The sequence below is a fragment of the Pseudonaja textilis genome, chromosome 10, assembly GCF_049901715.1.
Source record: "Pseudonaja textilis isolate UNSWEBS1 chromosome 10, rPseTex1.2, whole genome shotgun sequence".
NCBI lineage: Eukaryota > Metazoa > Chordata > Lepidosauria > Squamata > Elapidae > Pseudonaja > Pseudonaja textilis.
This window is the reverse complement of record NC_141999.1, coordinates 9814801-9833862: the sequence shown is the minus strand read 5'-3', so window position 1 is coordinate 9833862 and position 19062 is coordinate 9814801. Positions and strand designations below refer to the sequence as shown.

At 44.1% G+C, this 19062-nt stretch overlaps 1 protein-coding gene across 5 annotated transcripts in view; it reads right to left on the bottom strand.

Annotated features, from left to right (window-relative positions):
- Positions 1-19062, bottom strand: part of LDLRAP1 (low density lipoprotein receptor adaptor protein 1) — a 72305-nt gene that overhangs the window by 15337 nt on the left and 37906 nt on the right. For all 5 annotated transcript variants that reach the window (XM_026702588.2, XM_087939649.1, XM_087939652.1 and 2 more), the window contains exons 4-6: positions 14231-14345; positions 9626-9698; positions 5547-5627 (exon numbers count right to left, since the gene is read on the bottom strand). In XM_026702588.2, the coding sequence (XP_026558373.2) occupies positions 5547-5627; positions 9626-9698; positions 14231-14345 (269 nt within the window). The remainder of the gene's footprint in view (positions 1-5546; positions 5628-9625; positions 9699-14230; positions 14346-19062) is intronic.

Genomic DNA, 19062 nt, shown 5'->3' with positions numbered 1-19062 from the left:
AGCACATCTGTATTGCACACAAAAGGTCCCCAGTTCTAGCTGATGCATTTCCAACTGATGCAGATACGAAAAGCTGAAAAACCTGAAAAGTGACATTGCACCTTGTGAATGACTCAGGTAAATCACCTTTGTTTATTTATAGATTTAGGAGGCATATGCGATATTCTTGTTTTTCCAACTTCATCCTCAGAGGAAGCCTCTGCAGTGAATGGGGTAATGCCTGGCTCAGAGTCATCTTGTGAACTTTCATAGTTGAAGGTGGATGCGACTTCAGGTTGTTGGTTTCTGAAGATCCCAACGGTGAGACAGCCCCCAGCCCTTCCAGGAGCAGAGCTTTCAATGACTTATTATATGAAAAGAAGAACTAGGGCAGTGGTGGCTAACCTTTTTAGGCTCCTGTGCCGATAATTGTGCACGCACTCGCTTGCATTCCAGCACCCAGAAGGCAATGCGTGCTGGCCCTCCCATGCCCCCTGCGCATGCGAGTGCAACCTCCCTCATGTGCCACGCCTCTGCGCATGCGCGCGTGCCCTCGTGCCGCACGTCTTTGCGCCTATCTGCATGATCCCCCTTGCACTGCGTGTCTGCATGTGCGTGCGATTCCCCCTTGCATGCAGCGCATCCCTGTGCATGCACATGCATCTCCCGCGCACCCCCCCCATGCGGAATCTGTAAACCAATTAGTTGGGTTGGCAATATATAAACCAACAATGTATGTTTGTTGCTTTAAGACAAGATCACTGTATTGATTTGTGCTATATTCCGATTGGTTGATTGTATTGCAAGTTGCCATATGAGGGAGCTAGAGAGATCATAGCTTGCTCTCTCTCTGACATTCTGTATCTCTTGACATTCTGACATTCTGTTGCTATCTAAGGTGTTGTGTTTATGCTGTGCTTATACTTTGATATCTTTGTTTACTGTAAATGACAAAAGCAACTGGTAAGAAGACTTTGTAATTGGATATTCTTTGGACTGTTAAACGTATATGACCTGGACTGTTTATTGGACTGTGCTATTTCTTAAAGTAAACTTTAACTCAATTTAGTACATCTGTGTGTGGCTGAATAATTATTCATAACTACTCCCATAAACGTTTCCATGTGCATATTCTTGTTAATCAAGGGTTATTCTGTACATATCATAACACCCCCTCCACCTCCTGTGCATGCATGTCAGATACCTGACAATCAGCTGTCGGGCAGCAGTGTGCACATGCGCAGTAGGGCTCTTCTGGGTGACCTCTCACGTGCCAGGGGAAATGGTTCTGCATGCCACTTCTGGCACGCGTGGCATAGGTTCGCCAACACGGAACTAGGGTGTTGTGATAGCAGGGTTCTAGCACTGTAACTAAGGGGCCGCCACAAAGAAGGGGGAGTCAACCTATTCTCCAAAACTCTAAAGACAGGACAAGAAGCAGCGTATGGAAACTAATCACGGGGAGAACCAACCTAGAACTAAGGAGAAATTGTGAGAGCAATTAACCAGCGGAAGGGCTTTTGCCTCCAGAAGTTGTGTCTCATCACTGGAGGCTTTTAAGGAGAGCCACTTGTCTGGAATGGCAGGTCTCCTGCTTGAGTAGAGGGTCCAAGGTGTCTGCCAACTCCGTTACCCTGTTTTCCGTTATATCTATGTTATCCAGACAAGCATTTTAAACTAGAGTGAATGATACCCAGGTGGTCCTTGACTTACAGCCACTTGTTTGGTGACCAGTTGAACTTACAACAACACTGAAAAAAGTGACTTACAACCAGTCCTCGCGCTTGCAAACGTCGCAGCATCCCAACGGTCACATGACCAAACTTTGGGCCCTTGGTAACCGGCATGTATTTATGACAGTTGCAGAGCCCTGATTTCATGTGATCTCCACCTGAGACCTTCTGCCGGCTTCTGATAAGCAAAGACCATGGAGGAAGATGGAGTTGCTTAATAGCTGCATGATCCACTTAACAACCACAGTGATTCATTTAACAACCAGGGCAAAAAGATCACAAAACCAGGCATGACTCATTTAACCAACCCCTTTCCTTAGCAACAGATATTCTGGTCCCAATTGTCGTAAGTTGAGGACGAGCTGCATTCAGCAGCGCTGATGAGAAGGAGGCAGCGCACAAATTGCTTGGAATCAATTTGCAATTGGCTTTGGATCCCTGCTGTAGAAGATGGGAGGTCACTTTAGCTTTCCCTACCTAAGACTACTCCGCCTGGCCATTTAATTTAAGGCAATTTGCACCATGCGGGCTTCTGGAGATAGATTTTTGCCGCAAGACAGTTGCAAGAAGAGTAACACTTAAACACAATACTCAGAAGGCATGACCTCGTTTTGCAAGCTGTGCAATCCAGGCTGAAAAGTTTTAATGGGTCCTTGGAACGGCACAGAGAAATCTGCTGAAGAGAAAGTGGAGGGCTGATCCTCTCTCTCTCTCTTCCCTCTGAAGAATCACACTCATACAGGAATCGTGATGACAAAGGCGAAGAGCTCACAAGGCCTTGATGGATTCCAATCAGGTGTCAACAGCATTGGCACACACCTTTGGTACACACGGTGTGCATCTGTAGCGTTTTCCAGGGAGTCAATGTGGGGAGGAATCCAGCTGAAAAATACAAATGCAGTTCCCTCCTCGTTTTATATCTACAGTATATCACAGAAGTGAGTATACGGCCTCACATTTTGTAAATATTTAAGTATATATTTTCATGTGAAAACACTGGAGAAATGACACTTGGCCACAATGTAAAATAGTGAGTATACAGCTTGGATAACAGTGGAAGAGGACTCCAGTGGCAACCTGTGAAACTCTGGTGAACCCTATGCCTAAGAGGGTTAAGGCAGTGCTGGAAAATAATGGTGGCCACACAAAATATTGACACTTTAGGCCCCATTTGGACATTATCACTTAGGGGTGTACTCACTTTTGTTGCCAGCAGTTTAGACATTCATGGCTGTGTGTTGCGTTATTTTGAGGGGACAGCACATTTACACTGTAGCCAAGTGTCATTTCTTCAGTGTTGTCACATGAAAAGATCTACTTAAATATTTACAAAATGTGAGGGGGTACACTCACTTCTGTGATATACTGTATGAGGTGCGGGTCTCATGTCATGAATTTTATCAGGAAGTGTGACAGAAGTTCCTCCTAAGGGTGACCTGTACTGAAGCAGAGTAAGAAGAGGCACATACTGTTTCCAGCGTTGGGAAGTTGGGCGCCATTGCTTATGTTGCCACAATAGCACCAACTACATGCAGGCCGTGGGGTGGGAGGGGAGAGAAGCCCTGTCACCTTAAGAAATGTCAAGATTGGTAAATGTATCAACACACCACTAAATAAACATGAAGGGGAAAGAAGAAAACCAATTCAGAGAGGATTTGTCAGGCTCCAAATGCCAAGTATGACACGTCAGGATTCTTCCAAGCAAATTTCTTTATTTGCCTAGAGACAGAATCTTGCCAAAGTAAAACAGACTCCATCAGCAAAAAGCATATAGTCTGAGAACTGTTACAGAGGCATGGTCTTCACCCTCTTTCTCTTACACAATAGCAGTTAAGATTTATATACCGCTTCACAGTGCTTTACACAGCCCTCTCTAAGCGGTTTACAGAGTCAGCATTTTGCTCCCAACAATCTGGGTCCTCATTTTACCAACCTCGGAAGGATGGAAGGCTGAGTCAACCTTGAGAACTAAACTGTTGAAACTGCAGGCAATTGGTAGAATTAACCCTCAGTACTGCACTCTAACTATTGCACCACCACGGCTGTATCTGATCTGAAGTTGTCTCTTTCTCCTCTGGAATTCACTCCTGGGAATCCAGACTATATTTTATCACAGGATATCTAGGGGTTGATGAATGCTGGCTAGATAGAAAGAAAGGAGAATGTTTAAAAGAGAGTGAAGGAAGAATAGAACAGAGTGGCAAACTCAACCCTACAAGGTCTGTTTGCATAATTTATTTTAAAAACAGTGCACAGTTATCTTTTGTTTCTCTAGATGCAAGCTTTGGAAAAAACAGTAATTATGCAATTATATCTGTTTAGAGGGGAAGAGGAAGAGCCCGGGTTTCATGTGGCCTTGTTATCTCCAATTTTGGTAACCCTGACTCCCAGACCGTCTGATTCAGCACCACTGAATTTTCCACTGAAGGCAAGAACCATATAAGACAGGGGTCCCCAAACTTGGCAACTTTAAGACTTGTGGACTTCAACTCCCAGAATTCTCCAGCCTTAAATTCTCCAAGTCTTAAAAGTTGCCACGTTTGGAGACCTCTGATATAAGAACTGTAATCTGAATTTAAACTAAACTTCATGGTTGAAACAAAACAGCAGCAACAAAGAAACAGTTCAACTCCTTCTTTTGCTCACCAAACAACATCAGGGAAAGAAAACATGATAACCTAACTTCCCAAACATTTATGATGTAACGATTCAGCTTACGCAGCTTCTGACTTTTCCAAACACATCATCCCAACCCTAGCATAGCAGAAATTATCCATGTCCGTTTTTTCTTTTTTTTAAAAAAAAAGAAGCAACTGGATTTTTTTTTTTTAAATTCAGAAAAGTTATTGCAAAATGCTCAAGACTTTGCCACTATTTGCCCAACTTCACAAGTTGATGAGGAATGCCACATCTCATTCTGGCATTCTAAGCTAAGTTCTTGCATGCTCAGTCCTGCAAGCATTTAAATTTAAATACATACATAAATAAATAATATGCTCCTTAAGAGTCTGTGAAGATGAATATCTTATTCATTTGAGCGATTTGTATGCCGGGCAAAGCTACATTCAGCTCCTCCTCCGTCAAGACATCTAGCCCTATAACCAGAATCTAATTTGGTTTCATGCATGCTTGAACTGGGGTGCTACACAAATTAAAAACTGCAGAGGTGTCTTAGATCACAAGCTTCTTAACCTTCTCCGGCCTATTATTCTTCAAAGTTGAGGGGGTGGGTGTTACGTCTTCCAGAATTCCTAATCTGAAGATTATGCTGACTGAAAATTCTAAAGGTTTTTTAAAAATGTTGGAAGTCATTGCTTCCCACCCGCTTTCTCTCTTACCTTGCACCCCCATAAATTCAGGTGCTCGACCACCGGCATGCATTTATGAGGGCTGCACTGTCCTGCGGTCATGAGGTCACCCTTTACAACCTTCAAGTCAATGGAGGAAGCCATATTTACTTAACAACCACACGATCCACTTAATGACTATAGTGATTTAGCAAAAAGAAAAGTTGTAAAATGGGGAGCAGCACATTGAGCGGTCTTGCTTAGCAACGGAAATTCCGGACTCAGTTGCAGTCATAAGTCGAGGAATAACCTCCCCTATGTCATAATTGCAGATGAGACACTCATCTACCACCAGGAGGCTTCAGAATCGATGTTGATTTCAAAAGGGAGTTATACCCCATGAAGCACATATCCATGTAGTGTGTTGGCCAAACAAAGTAGTTCCTAGATTCTACTTTCAGACCGTACTTCCTGTCCAAGTCTTGGAAAGAATTAAACTCGGTAAATACAAAAGGTTTTCCTTTTTATGGAATCCTTGGTTACTTACGTGCTTTGGGGGAAGAAGTATCTGAATTTAGGCTGCTGGCAGTTTCTCCTTCCAAGATGGCCTTGTCCCTCTTCTCCTTCTCTGTCATGGGAACCGGGGAGGGGAGAGGAAAGGACACAGAATCTCATCAGTTTCTCAGTCGGTTTTAAGAACCACAATCCACAGAACTGCATTATAACCTACAAGATGGTAAACCGGGTGAAAGAAAGAAAGAAAAGATCTCTATTTTAGAAAGGGAGGGTAACGGAAAGAGAAAAGAAGGAAGGGAGGGAGGAAGGAGAGGAAGAAGGAAGGAAGGAGGGGAGGAGGGAAGGAAGAAAGGAGATGGAGAAGGAACGAAGGAGGGAAGGAAGGAGAGGAAGGAAAGAAGCAGAGGAAGAAGGAAGGAGAGGGAGAAGGAAGGAAGGAGAGGAAGGAAGGAAGGAGGGAAGGAAGGAGAGGGGGAAGGAAGGAGAGGGAGAAGGACGGAAGGAGAGGGAGGAAGGAAGGAAGGAAGGAGGGAGAAGGAAGGAGAGGGGGAAGGAAGGAGAGGGAGAAGGAAGGAGAGGGAGAAGGAAGAAAGGAAGAAAAGAGAGAGAGAAGGAAGGAGAGGGAGAAGGAAGGAAGGAAGGAAGGAAGGAAGGAAGGAAGGAAGGAAGGAAGGAAGGAAGGAAGGAAGGAAGGAGAGGGAGAAGGAAGAAAGGAGGGAAGGAAGGAGAGGGAGAAGGAAGGAGAGGAAGAAGGAAGGAGAGGGAGAAGGAAGAAAGGAAGAAAAGAGAAAGAGAAGGAAGGAGAGGGAGAAGGAAGGAAGGAAGGAAGGAGAGGGAGAAGGAAGAAAGGAGGGAAGGAAGGAGAGGGAGAAGGAAGGAAGGAAGGAGAGGGAGAAGGAAGGAAGGAGGAAAGAAAGGAAGAAGAGGGAGAAGGAAGAAGGGAAAGAAGGAAGGAGAGGCAGAAGGAAGAAGGGAAGAGAAAGATGGTCTAACATCAACTAAGAAAGGAAGTGGTCTTGTGGGTTTCCAGCAAGAGAGGATTCCCAGTGGAAAATGTTTTTGGGAAGCCCGGAGCCTCTCCATATGCAGAGTGAGTGTCCCTTTGGGGCGACTCAATGGCAGAGACACAGGAAGCCGATCTCTCTCTTAGACACGCCAACCTTTTAGCCTTTGCGATTGTTGAACAGCAGCAGCCAACTGGGAGGGCTCCTCCTACCAGCAGGATGCCAAGCCTGGGGAAGCCATTTAATTACAGCTACATTCAGTCTGGAAGGGGGCCGACGTGCCTGCAGCTGCTCCAACCAATCCGCCGCTGACAAAGAGACAGATGGCTCACTGTCTGCGTATTCTCCATTAATACCAGGCGGTCAGCTGCAACCAGAAGCCCTGGCTGGATGCATTTCCTCAATAGCTAGAAGGGAGCCTGTTAATGTGTGTGCAGCGATGAGGGAGGTAGGCAGTCCTCAACCTGCAACCATTCATTTAGTGACCGTCTGAAATTACAACGGCACTGGAAAACAAAAACATGACACCACTGTTTTTTATGCTTTGACAACTTCTGCAGCATCCCTCTGGTCAAAATTAGGATGCTTGGCAACTGGCGTGTATTTATGACTGTTGCAGTGTGCTGGGGTCATGTGATTACCTTTTACGAGCAATAGCACTTAGACTTATATACGGCTTCACAGTGCTTTTACACTCCTCTCTAAGCCGTTTGCAGAGTCAGCCTCTTGCCCCCAACAATCTGGGTCCTCATTTTACCAACCTTGGAAGGATGGAAGGCTGAGTCAACTTTGAGCAGGTCAGAATCGAACTTCCTGGCTGTGGGCAGAGTTACCTTTGCAATGCTGCATTCTAACAACTGTGCCACTATGGATTCCTTCCTTCCTTCCTTCCTTCCTTCCTTCCTTCCTTCCTTCCTTCGCAAGTAATAGCACTTAAACTTATATACCGCTTCACAGTGCTTTTGCAGCCCTCTCTAAGCAGTCCGCAGAGTCAGCCTCTTGCCCCCCAACAATCTGGGTCCTCATTTTACCCACCTCGGAAGAACAGAAGGCTGAGTCAACCTTGAGCTGGTTCAGGATTGAACTGCTGGCAGTCAGCAGAATTCACCTGCAACACTTTGTTCGAACACCTGTGCCCCCACGGCTCTTACGTGGTGAAGCAATGTCGAATCCAGATTGACTGAATAAATGTGGTATTAACAATTACAGTGATTCACTTAACAACTGTGGCAAGGTAGGTCATAAAATGGGGCAAAATTTACACCTGTCTTGCTTAACAATGGAAATTTTGGACTCCGTTGTCATTGGAAGTTGAGGAGCATCTATAGTAAATGTGGGAAGGACCAATCCGTGGTGCCTCTGCCAGCAAAAATGGAGCTTGGGAGGGCCACAGGCAGCTGTCCCAGGCTCTGCTTTTGGCCCCTAGGGCCTCCTGCAGCCCTCAGCCTATGAAAACGAAGCTCGGGGGAGGCACGCGGTCCCTCCTCCGAGCTCTGTTTTTTGCTGGCCAAGGGCAAAAGGAGAACCCGGTCGCCGAAAACAGGGCCCAGGAGCCCATTTTTGCTGGCAGAGCGCTTGGGCCGCCACAGGAACCCCTGACACGAGCGATGTCATGGCGGCCACACCCATCTTGGCCATGCCCCCAGGGCTCCCCCAGGTCATCCCACAATCCTCTATTTGACACCCCTGTTCTAGACCAAATGCGAGGGCTGACCAATGCTCAGCCACCTACATCATCCAAGGTGACAACAACAACAGCAACAATGAAAAGCAATCCTAAGCATTAAATACTAGCAACCGATTGAAAGGCGGAATGGGATAAATTTTCACGTTGCAGGGATTGGTGGGGGTGGGTGGGAGGCACGGCAGCAACCCGCTCACCAATCTTCCACCAGAATCCTGAGAAATAAGATTATACAGCTAGTCTTTGACTTACAACCATTTGTTTAGTGACCGAAGTTTCAACAGCCCCAGACAAAAGTGATTTATGATGGTCTTCACACTTGTGGACTGTTGCAGCATCCCCATAAACCATGTCATCAAAATTGGGGCATGTGGCAACTGGTATGTATTTAAGAGAGCCTCATTGTCTTGGGGTCATTCATCACCACTTGCAACTTTCCCACCTGGCTTCTGAGAAGCAAAGTCAAACGTGGGAAGCCAGATTCACTTAATGACTGCACAAGTCATTTAGCAACTGCAGGGATTCGCTTAACAAATAAGAAGCTCATAAAATGGGGCAAAAGTACTTAACTGCCTTGTTTAACAATGGAAATTTTGGGCTCAATTCGAGGTAAGTCGAGGACTATTGTGATGACCCAGGGTGGGATACAAAATAAACACAGTCACAAAAAAAGTGAAGCCCCTTTTGTTTCTTCATTTTGCTTCCAAGCTTCCAAATATCCTTGACTGGAGAAAAAAAACCTCCCACACGAGCAGTTACGAGAAGGAGGAAATGCCGTTTAAATTATAAAAGAGTAAAAAACAACACAAACCAGGCAAGATAAGGGCTTGAAGACGTCCACAGATATCAGAACACACACTGGGAAGGACGTCAAACTCAGAGAGGAACAATAAACTAGAGAAAGTTCCATGCTTTGTTTCCAGCACTCGCCTGTACACATGTCTGTCCTCTTATCCAGTTGTCACAGCTGCAGCCCATGAAGAGGATCAAGGCCCTCTCCTCCCCAGTAAACCATGTCTCTCCCTTATCCTCCCCTCCCTGCGTGCCCTAGGATGAAGAGGGGATGGGCCGGGTCCTCCTCTGACTGCTCAGCTGGCCTCTGCCCTTCCGCAGCCTCCTCCACAACTTCCGGAGCCACACCTCCACTCCCTGTCGGCTGTTCCTCCTCTCCCTCAGAGTCCGTCTCCACCAAGGGGCATGACAGCTACTGTACTTAAAAGTGGAACAGAACTATCCCAATTTGATGCAACACATACCCCTTGCAGTCTCCTAAACACACTGACGAAAAAATAAATAAAATAAAAACAAACAATGATCCACAAGAAACTCAAACATTAAGAACAACCATGAAAAAGCAAAAAACCACGGCCGCTCTCAGTCCTCTTATTGAGACCATCAGGAGTAGCTGGATTTCGCACTCACCTTCCTTGGATGCCTGCCAAAATTCAAATGCTACCTTGAAAGCCTGAGCAACCGTAAGTGTGACGGCTTGAGCCTGAAGGGAGAGGAGGGGGGGGGGGTGAGGGAAAAAAACAGATACAACAGCAATTATAATGGGGCACTAATAGGCAGCTCCTTTTGCAGATCTGAACCCAGCGAAGGAGATACGTTAAGCCAGGAGCCTCCTTCCTCCTTCTACAGCTCTGTCGGTCCCACACCAGTTAAGACTCAATTTAATAGTGATGCTGGCAGTCTTGTGGCTACAGAGAGTCAAGAGGCAGCTGCAGAAAACCTCGGGTGAATTCACACAATTATTTGGAAGGCTTGTCTTCCTTTCTTTGAAGAGGAAGAGTAGAGTTTATAGAGAATTGCTTTGACTACAGAAAGTGGTTCATTTTGGGGGGGAAAAATCCACCCCTCCTTTAAACGTAAGTCAGCATGGTGCAGTAGTTAAAATAGGACTGTTGCAAATTTGAGGGAAATAACTTTGTTCTAGTCACTAACTCTCAGTTCAACGTAACTGAGAGATTCCCCCCAAAATGGAAAGAGGTGTTCTGACCCAAACTTTGTTCCAAGGAAACAAACGTGAAACGGAGGTAACAGAAAAACCTTCTAATGATTCTTTATGAATTCCGTTCCTTCACGGTTAAAAGGCTGTTTCAAATTAATTGTCTCCAATAATAATGAGCCTTGCCAAGGTTGTGCAAGGCTGCCAAAAACTCTAGCTAAAGTTACTAAGAAATATTTCAAGCACAAAGAGTCTCCAAACACCAACCAAGATATTCCGAACGTCCACCAGGCTTGAGTAAAAAAACTTCTTTGCTACCTGCAAAGAACTCCGGTTTCTCAGCTGGCTTTTATCTCCTCAGGGAGGGGCCATTACCTTGCAGCCTTACTCCCAAGTTGCCTGTGCTGCTGCAGCTGCTCTTTCCTTTGAGCAGCCCTGCACACACTGGGCACAGGCTCCTCGGGGAGCTCTTCATCACTGCTGCCAGCCTCCACAATCTCCGAAGGCAGCACTCCACTCCCTGATGGTCCTGGCCCCATCCCTGCATCACATGCAGGCCCCTCATCTGAGTCCTCGCTCTCTGAGACCTCAGCCATCCACACCTGCTGCCAGCGAACCACAACAAGAGGCATGTTGAACTACTGGATAATTTCTCATTCAAAGATTCTTCCCAATCCCTTCCATTTGGCCTACAGCAGGGGTCTCCAACCTTGGCAACTTTAAGCCTGGCAGACTTAAACTCCCAGAATTCCCTAGCCAGCTGGGAGTTGAAGTCTTCCAGGCTAAGTTGCAAGGTTGGAGACCCCTAGCCTGCAGGGTTAAAAAGAGTCTATTTTGCCTATGAAATGAGATAAAACCTGAAATATTCTGCAAATAACTTCTAGACCTCTATCTGGCCTAGTACAGGTCATTTTGGGAAATAAATATGGAGTTATTGGGTTCTTTTTGAATATCACTTTTTTTTTCTTTCTCTTCTCACCTCTATTAATACCTCAACTTAGAATTGAAGTGTGGAATATAGCCGTGCATGTGTTTTCTGGGGGAGGGGGGGGAGAGAAACCAACCAGTCATAGATCAATTCTATGTATTTAGATTTACAGGCTGAACCCTCCTAGTGGTAACTGGGGAGGGATTGATTGATTGATTGATTGATTGAACACAGATCTTGTTATTATATTTATATAGCTGCCCATCTTATATGAAAGTGACTCTGGGTGATGTACAACACTCGAAGTTAATCCTTCCAAATACTGGGGTTTCTTCACATCCTAAATGAGGGGAAGTTCTGGGATGCATCATCACGAAGAGGTCCAAACCCTGCTAAATAGGGCAAGGAGCTGTGGTGGCGCAGTGGTTAGAATGCAGTATTGCAGGCTAATTCCGCTCACTGCCAGGCATTCGATCCTCACCGGTTTAAGGTTGACTCAGCCTTCCATCTTGCCAAGGCTGGTAAAATGAGGACCCAGATTGCTGGGGGCAAGTTGCTGACTCTGTAAACAGCCCAGAGATGGCTGTAAAGCACTGTGAAGCTGTATATAAGTCTAAGTGCTACTGCTACTGCTTTAATCAGGCTCCACGTGGAATACTGTGTTTAGTTCTGGAGACCTCACTTAATCAAAGATATTGATAAGATTGAGTGAGTCCAGAAACAGGTAACAAAAATGGCACAAGGTCTGAGGAACAAACGTTTGAGGACAGATTGGAGGAACTGAGTATGTACACCCTAAGAGAACAGAAGGGAAAGGGAAGCATGACTGAAGCCTTTAATTATATTAAGGGCGTGAATCAGGTTCTAGAACAGGGGTGTTAAACTCTATTTCATTGAGGGCCGCAACAGGCCTGTGTTTGACCTCGGGGGGCCGGGGGGAACATGGCCAGCTTGACGTCACTCATGTTGGGAGTGCCTGTGGTGATTCCGCTGCTCTGCCAGCGAAAAGGGGCTCCCACGCTCTGTTTTCGGCAGTGATGGCCTCCTGCAACTCTCTGTCAGTGAAAATGGAGCTTGGGAGGGCCACAGGCAGCCGTCCCGCGCTCCATTTTCGCTTGCAGAGGCATCGCAGGCCGGTCCTTCACTGTTTCCAGGGTAGCCTTATGGGCCGGCCCCGGCCCCCAGTTCCTGAGTTTTGACACCCCTGTTTTAGAAGGTTGTAGTTTCAACAGTAAGTAAAAATCAAGAACATGGGGGCATAACCTCAAACTGACCGGAGGAAAATTCAAAAGTAACATTAGAAAGTATTACTTCACAGAAAGAATAGTGGAAGCTTAGAGCCAACTTCCAGTGAAGATAGTGGGCCAATCATCAGGAACTGAGTTTTAAAATGCTTGTGATAAATGTATGTCCATCATCCAACAAAAATTAAAAAAGAAAACACAAAAGCAACAAATAAACATTAATAAATAAATAAATTGAAAAGAAAACAAAAACAAATAAATTCAAAAGGCAGACTTGAGGGACCACTAGGCCTTTTCCTGCCCTCGGTTTTCTATGTTTTCTATAAGTGATGAAAACTGCCAATTAAATATAAATCCCATTCATGGAGCATTCTTCAAACTATCCAGAAAGTGGCACCCATTTTTACCTACACATCTAGTTAGCTTAGAAGGCCTGTTGAGGTAAAAGTGGATCAAAGACTCCAGTTAACTTCCGCAAAACTACATGCTGGCACAGGATTAATATTACAGTTTCTTCTCTCCTCATATATCCCTATCTAAAAAACAGTGAGTTGCAGCAAAATTTAGTTCCAAAGCTGCAAACAGCTGATCAATAGATGCATCACAAAAATCAGCTTGAGATGCCACAATTCTGGAATAAATGTTGTGGCATATAAAGGCCTGGGAATTTAGGAGATAATCAAAGCGTGGCAACATTCATGCATTCTGCCAAACCCCAACATGTTGTGTTTGGTTTTAATCCAGGTTATTTTATTGAAATAGCCTACTGTACTTGAAACCTGTGGTTTGTTAACCTTCTGCGTAGGCAAACCCAAACTTTGTTCTTTATTTCAGGTTTTAACTTTTTTTTTTTAGCCAACAGCATTGGAATGAAAGCAATATAGCAAAAGCAATACTGTATAGCATTACACAATTGTGGAATTAGATAATATGTACCAGGCAGAACTCGGAAAAATTATGGCTTATCAAGATGCCCGAACAAGAACTATAATTCACTCTAAGACAGGCACTCTAAGAGAGTTATGACAAATAAATAGGTAGAGAATTTTGCACACACACTTTGTTTTCTTATAGATCAATGGATGCTATAAACCACCCCCCCTCAAATATCCAGTTGTAGGATGCTGATGAGAAACTTGGATTCCAATCTATAAAACCTCCCACCCATTAACTGGCTAGCGTGCTAGACAAACCAGAGCGATGGGGCTGTTTAGAAGAACAGAGGAAAATTTGTACCTGTCCCAGTATGACATGAAAGGAAAAAAAGAGATTTTGTCAGAACCATTTAAATCTTTGGTGGAGGAGCAAAGTGCTTTTTTTATCAGGGGGGGAAAAAGGGAAGGAAAAAAAACCCCAACAACTCCTTAAATATGGTAATTAAGTATGAAACTCCTCACAGCTGTTTACAATTTCAGCTGTCACATTCAAATCAAGTTTAATAGACCCAGATAATGTTGTGAATTGCCCAGGCGCTAAAAATACAGAGTAATTATATGCTGGAGATGTGAAAAATAGACATACAGAGTCCGTGCCTTGAAGATGTGCACCCTGTCTTCGTATCATGTCAAATTAGCAGGCAATTTTTTGTCTAGGGGGAAAAAAAAAAGGAGGAGAAGGAAAACACCTTTGGCAGGAAAAGTTTTCAAGGACATTTTGAAAGCAGCATTGAAATTAGAAATAGCTATTCGGGAGATCTGACCCTGTTTTATGACCGTTTTTGAGGCGGTTGTTAAGCAAACACGATGGGCATGCATTGGCTGCTGCGGTTGTTAAACGAATGCCTTGGCCGTTAAGTGAACCAATGGGTCTCTATGGGGGTGATTTTACCGAAAACTGGAAATGCCATATGGGCAGCCATATGAATTGAATAAATGAACACAGCAGTGACTTTTCCACTTAATACTGACCATTTTTTTCTTGGAACAGAGGAAAGCGTGGCATTCCAGGTTCTCGTTGTGCTGACTCTGGGCAATGTAGGCAAATACTTTGTCGTGTACTTTGTCTGCTGTACAGTAGGATATCCTGTGAACATTAAGAAAAAGAAAGGAGGGAGGGATGGAGGGAGGCAGGCAGGAGAGGAGGAAGAGGAGGGGGAAGGGAAGAGAAGGGGAAGGGGAGGAAAAGGAAGGAGGAGAAGAAGTAGGAGGAGAAGCAGAAGAAGGAGAAATAAAAGGAAAAGGAAGAGGAGGAGGAGGAGGACAAGGAGAAGGAGGAAGAAGGAGAAGAGACAAAAGTAAAAAAAAAGAGTAAAGAAAACATGTTAAGAATTCAGTAAGGAGAGGAAAATGACCCACATCCTTTCTGCTAAACACACTCTCACATGAAGTCCTTCATCATTTCCAAATTCCGACATTAAAGCTTCGCAGGCAAATCAGCAATAATGGAGCCTCATCCTTGCGCTAGCTAGATCATTTAAAAATATAATTCCATTTTTTTTTTGTCAGCTGCTCTGATGGTGTGTTCAGATTAAACAATTCTGTCTTAAAATCATCTCTGCTCTTCTTGTTAGAAGAACAGCATCAGGCAGCACAAACATTCTTGATCACAGCAACATGTTTGATGGGAAGCTGCCTTGAAATGATTTGGAAACACAGTGTGTTCAAGTGTGGGAGTCGAGCAGCCAAAACATATAACACACCACTGCAACTGGCTGTCTATTGATTTTCCCATTTTCCAGCTAAAGTGTGGCGTTCGGAAAAGACTGAGCTGAAGTCTTCACTCCGGTCCGTGTTTCCAGTGGGAACACAGACCGTTCCTATTGGCTGATGCCGTTTGACAGCCAGCTATAAAAGGTTGCTGTCAAACGGCATCAGCTGTTGTCCGCCAGCTGGCTGCCTTGTTAGCGCGGCAGCCGTGGAAAACCTTTATTGTTACAATAAAGTAAAAGCTGAAGTTTGCTCCGTGTTCGCCTCAGGTTATTCCACCGCTCTACAAAACTGGCGACGAGGGCGGGATACATATAAGAGGCAACCGGGCAAAGAATCGCTAAGCGAAGTCACTACAAAAAAGTCACTACCGAGCTGAATGTCACTTTAAGAGCTTACTGCCACTATTCGCGAGCACGAATTTCAACTTTCCTCGGAAGATCCGGCACCGCTGAGTCGAGATGACTTCGAACCCTGCATTCCTGCCTTTCAGACTGACAGCAGAAACATGGGAATCCTACAGAAACCGATTTGACTGTTTCCTAGATGCCATAGACCTCGCTGACATTTCCAACCATAGGAAAAAGTCCTACTTTTTAAGTTTTTGCGGAGCCACAGTGTTTGACACTGCTACAGCATTACTGGCTCCACATTCAATTAAGACTGTTCCATGGGAAGAATTGCAGGAAATTCTTTCCAACCACTATTCCCCTAAGCCATCCCAAATTGCCAGGCGTCATGCTTTTAGGAGACGGATTCAGGCTGAGGGAGAGACTATTAGTGGGTACATGGCTGCCCTACGAACAGCTGCCTTGCATTGTGGGTTTAGAGACTATCTGGAAGACATGTTATTAGACCAACTAGTTTGTGGAGTCAGGGATTTAAGGCTACAAAGTGTCTATTGGCTAAAGGGGATTTAACCCTTAAATTAGCAATTGAAGTGTCTCAAGCTGCTGAACTATCAGCACTTTCAGCAGCAGAAATTCAGGGAAATCCAATTAGCCAGAGCAGCTCAGCCATCCATTACGTTGAAGCCTCCACAGAGAAGGCTATGAAGAAGGCTAAGAAGAGGCTAATGATGTAAATCGCCTCAGGCAGCAAAAAAACAGTCAAAGGGAGAACAGGCCAAACCCCAATCTACCTCCAGGGCCTCAGCCCATTTGTCTAAGCTGTGGTGGAAACCACCTCAGGGCATCCTGCAAGTTCAGGAATGCCATTTGTCTAAAATGCCAAAGGAAGGGTCATTTAGCCAGGATCTGTCAAGCAGGAAAGACTTTTGCCCAAAAGCCTCAGACAACCCAACATTTCCAAAAACAAGATGAAGACTGTTTTACCTGCTATCAAGCCAAGCTGACTAACAAAGGCTCTAACAAAATCAGTGTTTTTGTTTCTATAGAAGGAAAACCTTGCAGGATGGAAGTTGACACAGGCTTAGCACTGTCCATCATCTCATGTGCAACCTTCCCAACTAGCCTCCAACAAACAGTGTCAATGGGACAAGCCAGATTCACTGAACAACTTTACGATTCACTGAACAGTTGCCGTGTTTTGCTTCACAACTGTGCCAATAAAGTCATCAAGTCATCAAATCACTGAATAACTGTTTTGCTTAGCAACAAACATTCTGGTTCCTGTTGTGATCATCAGTCAAGGAATATCTGTACCTTCCCCACAGTCATCTCTACGTTCCTTTAAAATAAGGAAATCCACCAGAACTGACTTCTAAAGGGCAGCAGAGTCCCGTCAAGGAGATCAGCTGACACAGCTGGGACAGGAATAAGTGCCTGGACACACATCTTTCTTCAGCGCTTCCCCCACTGTGACTCTGGAGGCAGGAATGGCCTTTTAGCCTTCAATGATTGATCACGCTTCCACACCACCAAATCTGACACAATTTACAGCAGTTCATAATTTATACAAATGGGGGGAATTAAACAGTTTTAGATGCAAATATGATGTTGAATTAAACCCCCGCCCCCAATACAGAATCTGAGATTCCGAGAGAATTATTCTATATAGGTGGAAAGAAAACTCCAGATGTCAAAGAGATGTGTTCTTGGCTGATTTTCTGCAGTGTCTTTATATTGTAGTAATGGAAAGTTGGAGCACAGTGTTTCTACTTGGTCAAGATTTAATACTGTGTTAAAAGGCTGAGCTAGTTGTACATTATGCCTATATGGTTCTTTTTGTTTCTTTTTCTTAAATTCCAGCTGAAATTATGCTTTGTTAAAGTATTTCCACCATTGTATCATTTTCATCTTCATCAAATTCTTCAGTAGTTATTATAATAAATATAAAGCACAAGATTGCACAAACACAAACCACAAAATAAAATTAATGAAAGTGACCACAAAAAGGATGACTCAATCTGTCATCGTAAGGCAGCATCAAATGTATTCTTAGGTCCAAAGAACCACAGAAGACATGTGGTGATTCTTCCAAGCTGATTTCATTATTCTTGCCAATCCTATAGATAGAATCTTGCCACATTAGGCACTCTACTATATTTACCTCAAACATATACTCTGTGAACTATTAGGGAGGAACTGTCTTCACCCTCTTTCTCTCACACAAAATATCTGGACTGAGCTGCCTCTTACTCCTCTGGAATACAGCCCCTCCCTCCTGGGGATCAGTCTCTATTATATTCCACTTACAGCGCAAGATTTTTTCCTTAGCATCCTCATAGAATGATGGTTGATATAGTGCTAACAGAATTTCAGTTGTACCCCAAAGTGAGGGCCACTACTGAGCAACGACAACAGAGACCCAGTTTGGGACCGTGATCAAGGTGCTGGATTAGAAACCAGGAGACAGTGAGTTCTAGTTCCATCTTAGGCTGGGAGATTTTTGGTCCTATCACCAGGACATTGTGAGTTCTAGTCTGACATTAAGCATGAATGCCCACTGGGTGCCTTTGGGCCAGTCATCGGGAGACTGTGAGTTGTGGTCCTGCTTTAGGCGTGAAAGCTGGCTGGGGCCTTTGGGACAGTCACTTTCTCTCTCAGTCCAACTCACCTCACAGGGTTGTTATTGTGGGGGGAAAAGGAGGAGGAAGGAGTGTTAGGTATGTTCATCACTTTATAAAGTTATTTATAAAGTTATTTATAAAGTTAATTATAAAGTAATAAAGGTAAAATCCAGTCAATTAATCAATAAATAAATACTAACTATGGACCCCAAGAGTTCCCATATGGCATATATGGGGCCCACTAAGCATTCTTAAATGGGCCAAACACACTGAATGGGTCAGTTCTAACTTTTAATCCCTCCACAATGTTTAGATGTTTAACAATCTCCCAGTGTCAGTGGGAAAAAGAAAAAAAATAGGCATTTAATAATACCGTTAATGAAAGAATTGTCGCTTTTTGCCAAACAGTATATACACAAAACACAAGACAGAAAGGCACCTTGAGCCAAAGAAACCCTTTCAATCATGGTTTTTAAGATGTCAGACTTGGGTGAAAGAAACTATCAAGGCTGTGAATATCACAACTGTTAGGAATCTGTTCCACCAATTAGTTGGGTTGGCAATATATAAACCAACAATGTATGTTTGTAGCTTTAAGACAAAATCACTGTATTGATTTATACTATATTCCGATCGGTTGATTATATTGCAAATTACCATAAGAGGGAGCTAGAGATCATAGCTTGCTCTCTGACATTCTGTCTCTCTGACATTCTGTTGCTATCTAAGGTTTACGCTGCGCTTATACTTTGATATCTTTGTTTACTGGAAATGACAAAGGCAACCAGTAAGAAGATTTTGTAATTGGATATTCTTTGGACTGTAAAATGTATATGACCTGGACCGTTTATTCGCCTGTGCTATTTCTTAAAGTAAACTTTAACTCAATTTGGTGTTATCTGTGTGTGGCTGGATAATTATTCATAGCTATTCTCATAAACGTTTCCATGTGCATTCCTGGTTACTCAAGGGTTATTCTGTACATATATCATAACAACAATTACCATTTTTAATTAGGTTTCTAACGTTGTCTTTCGCTGGTCATTTCTTCATATTAATATTTAAAACCATAAGGCCGTGATGGTTAATCTATGGCATGCATGCCGGAAGTGGCAGGCAGACC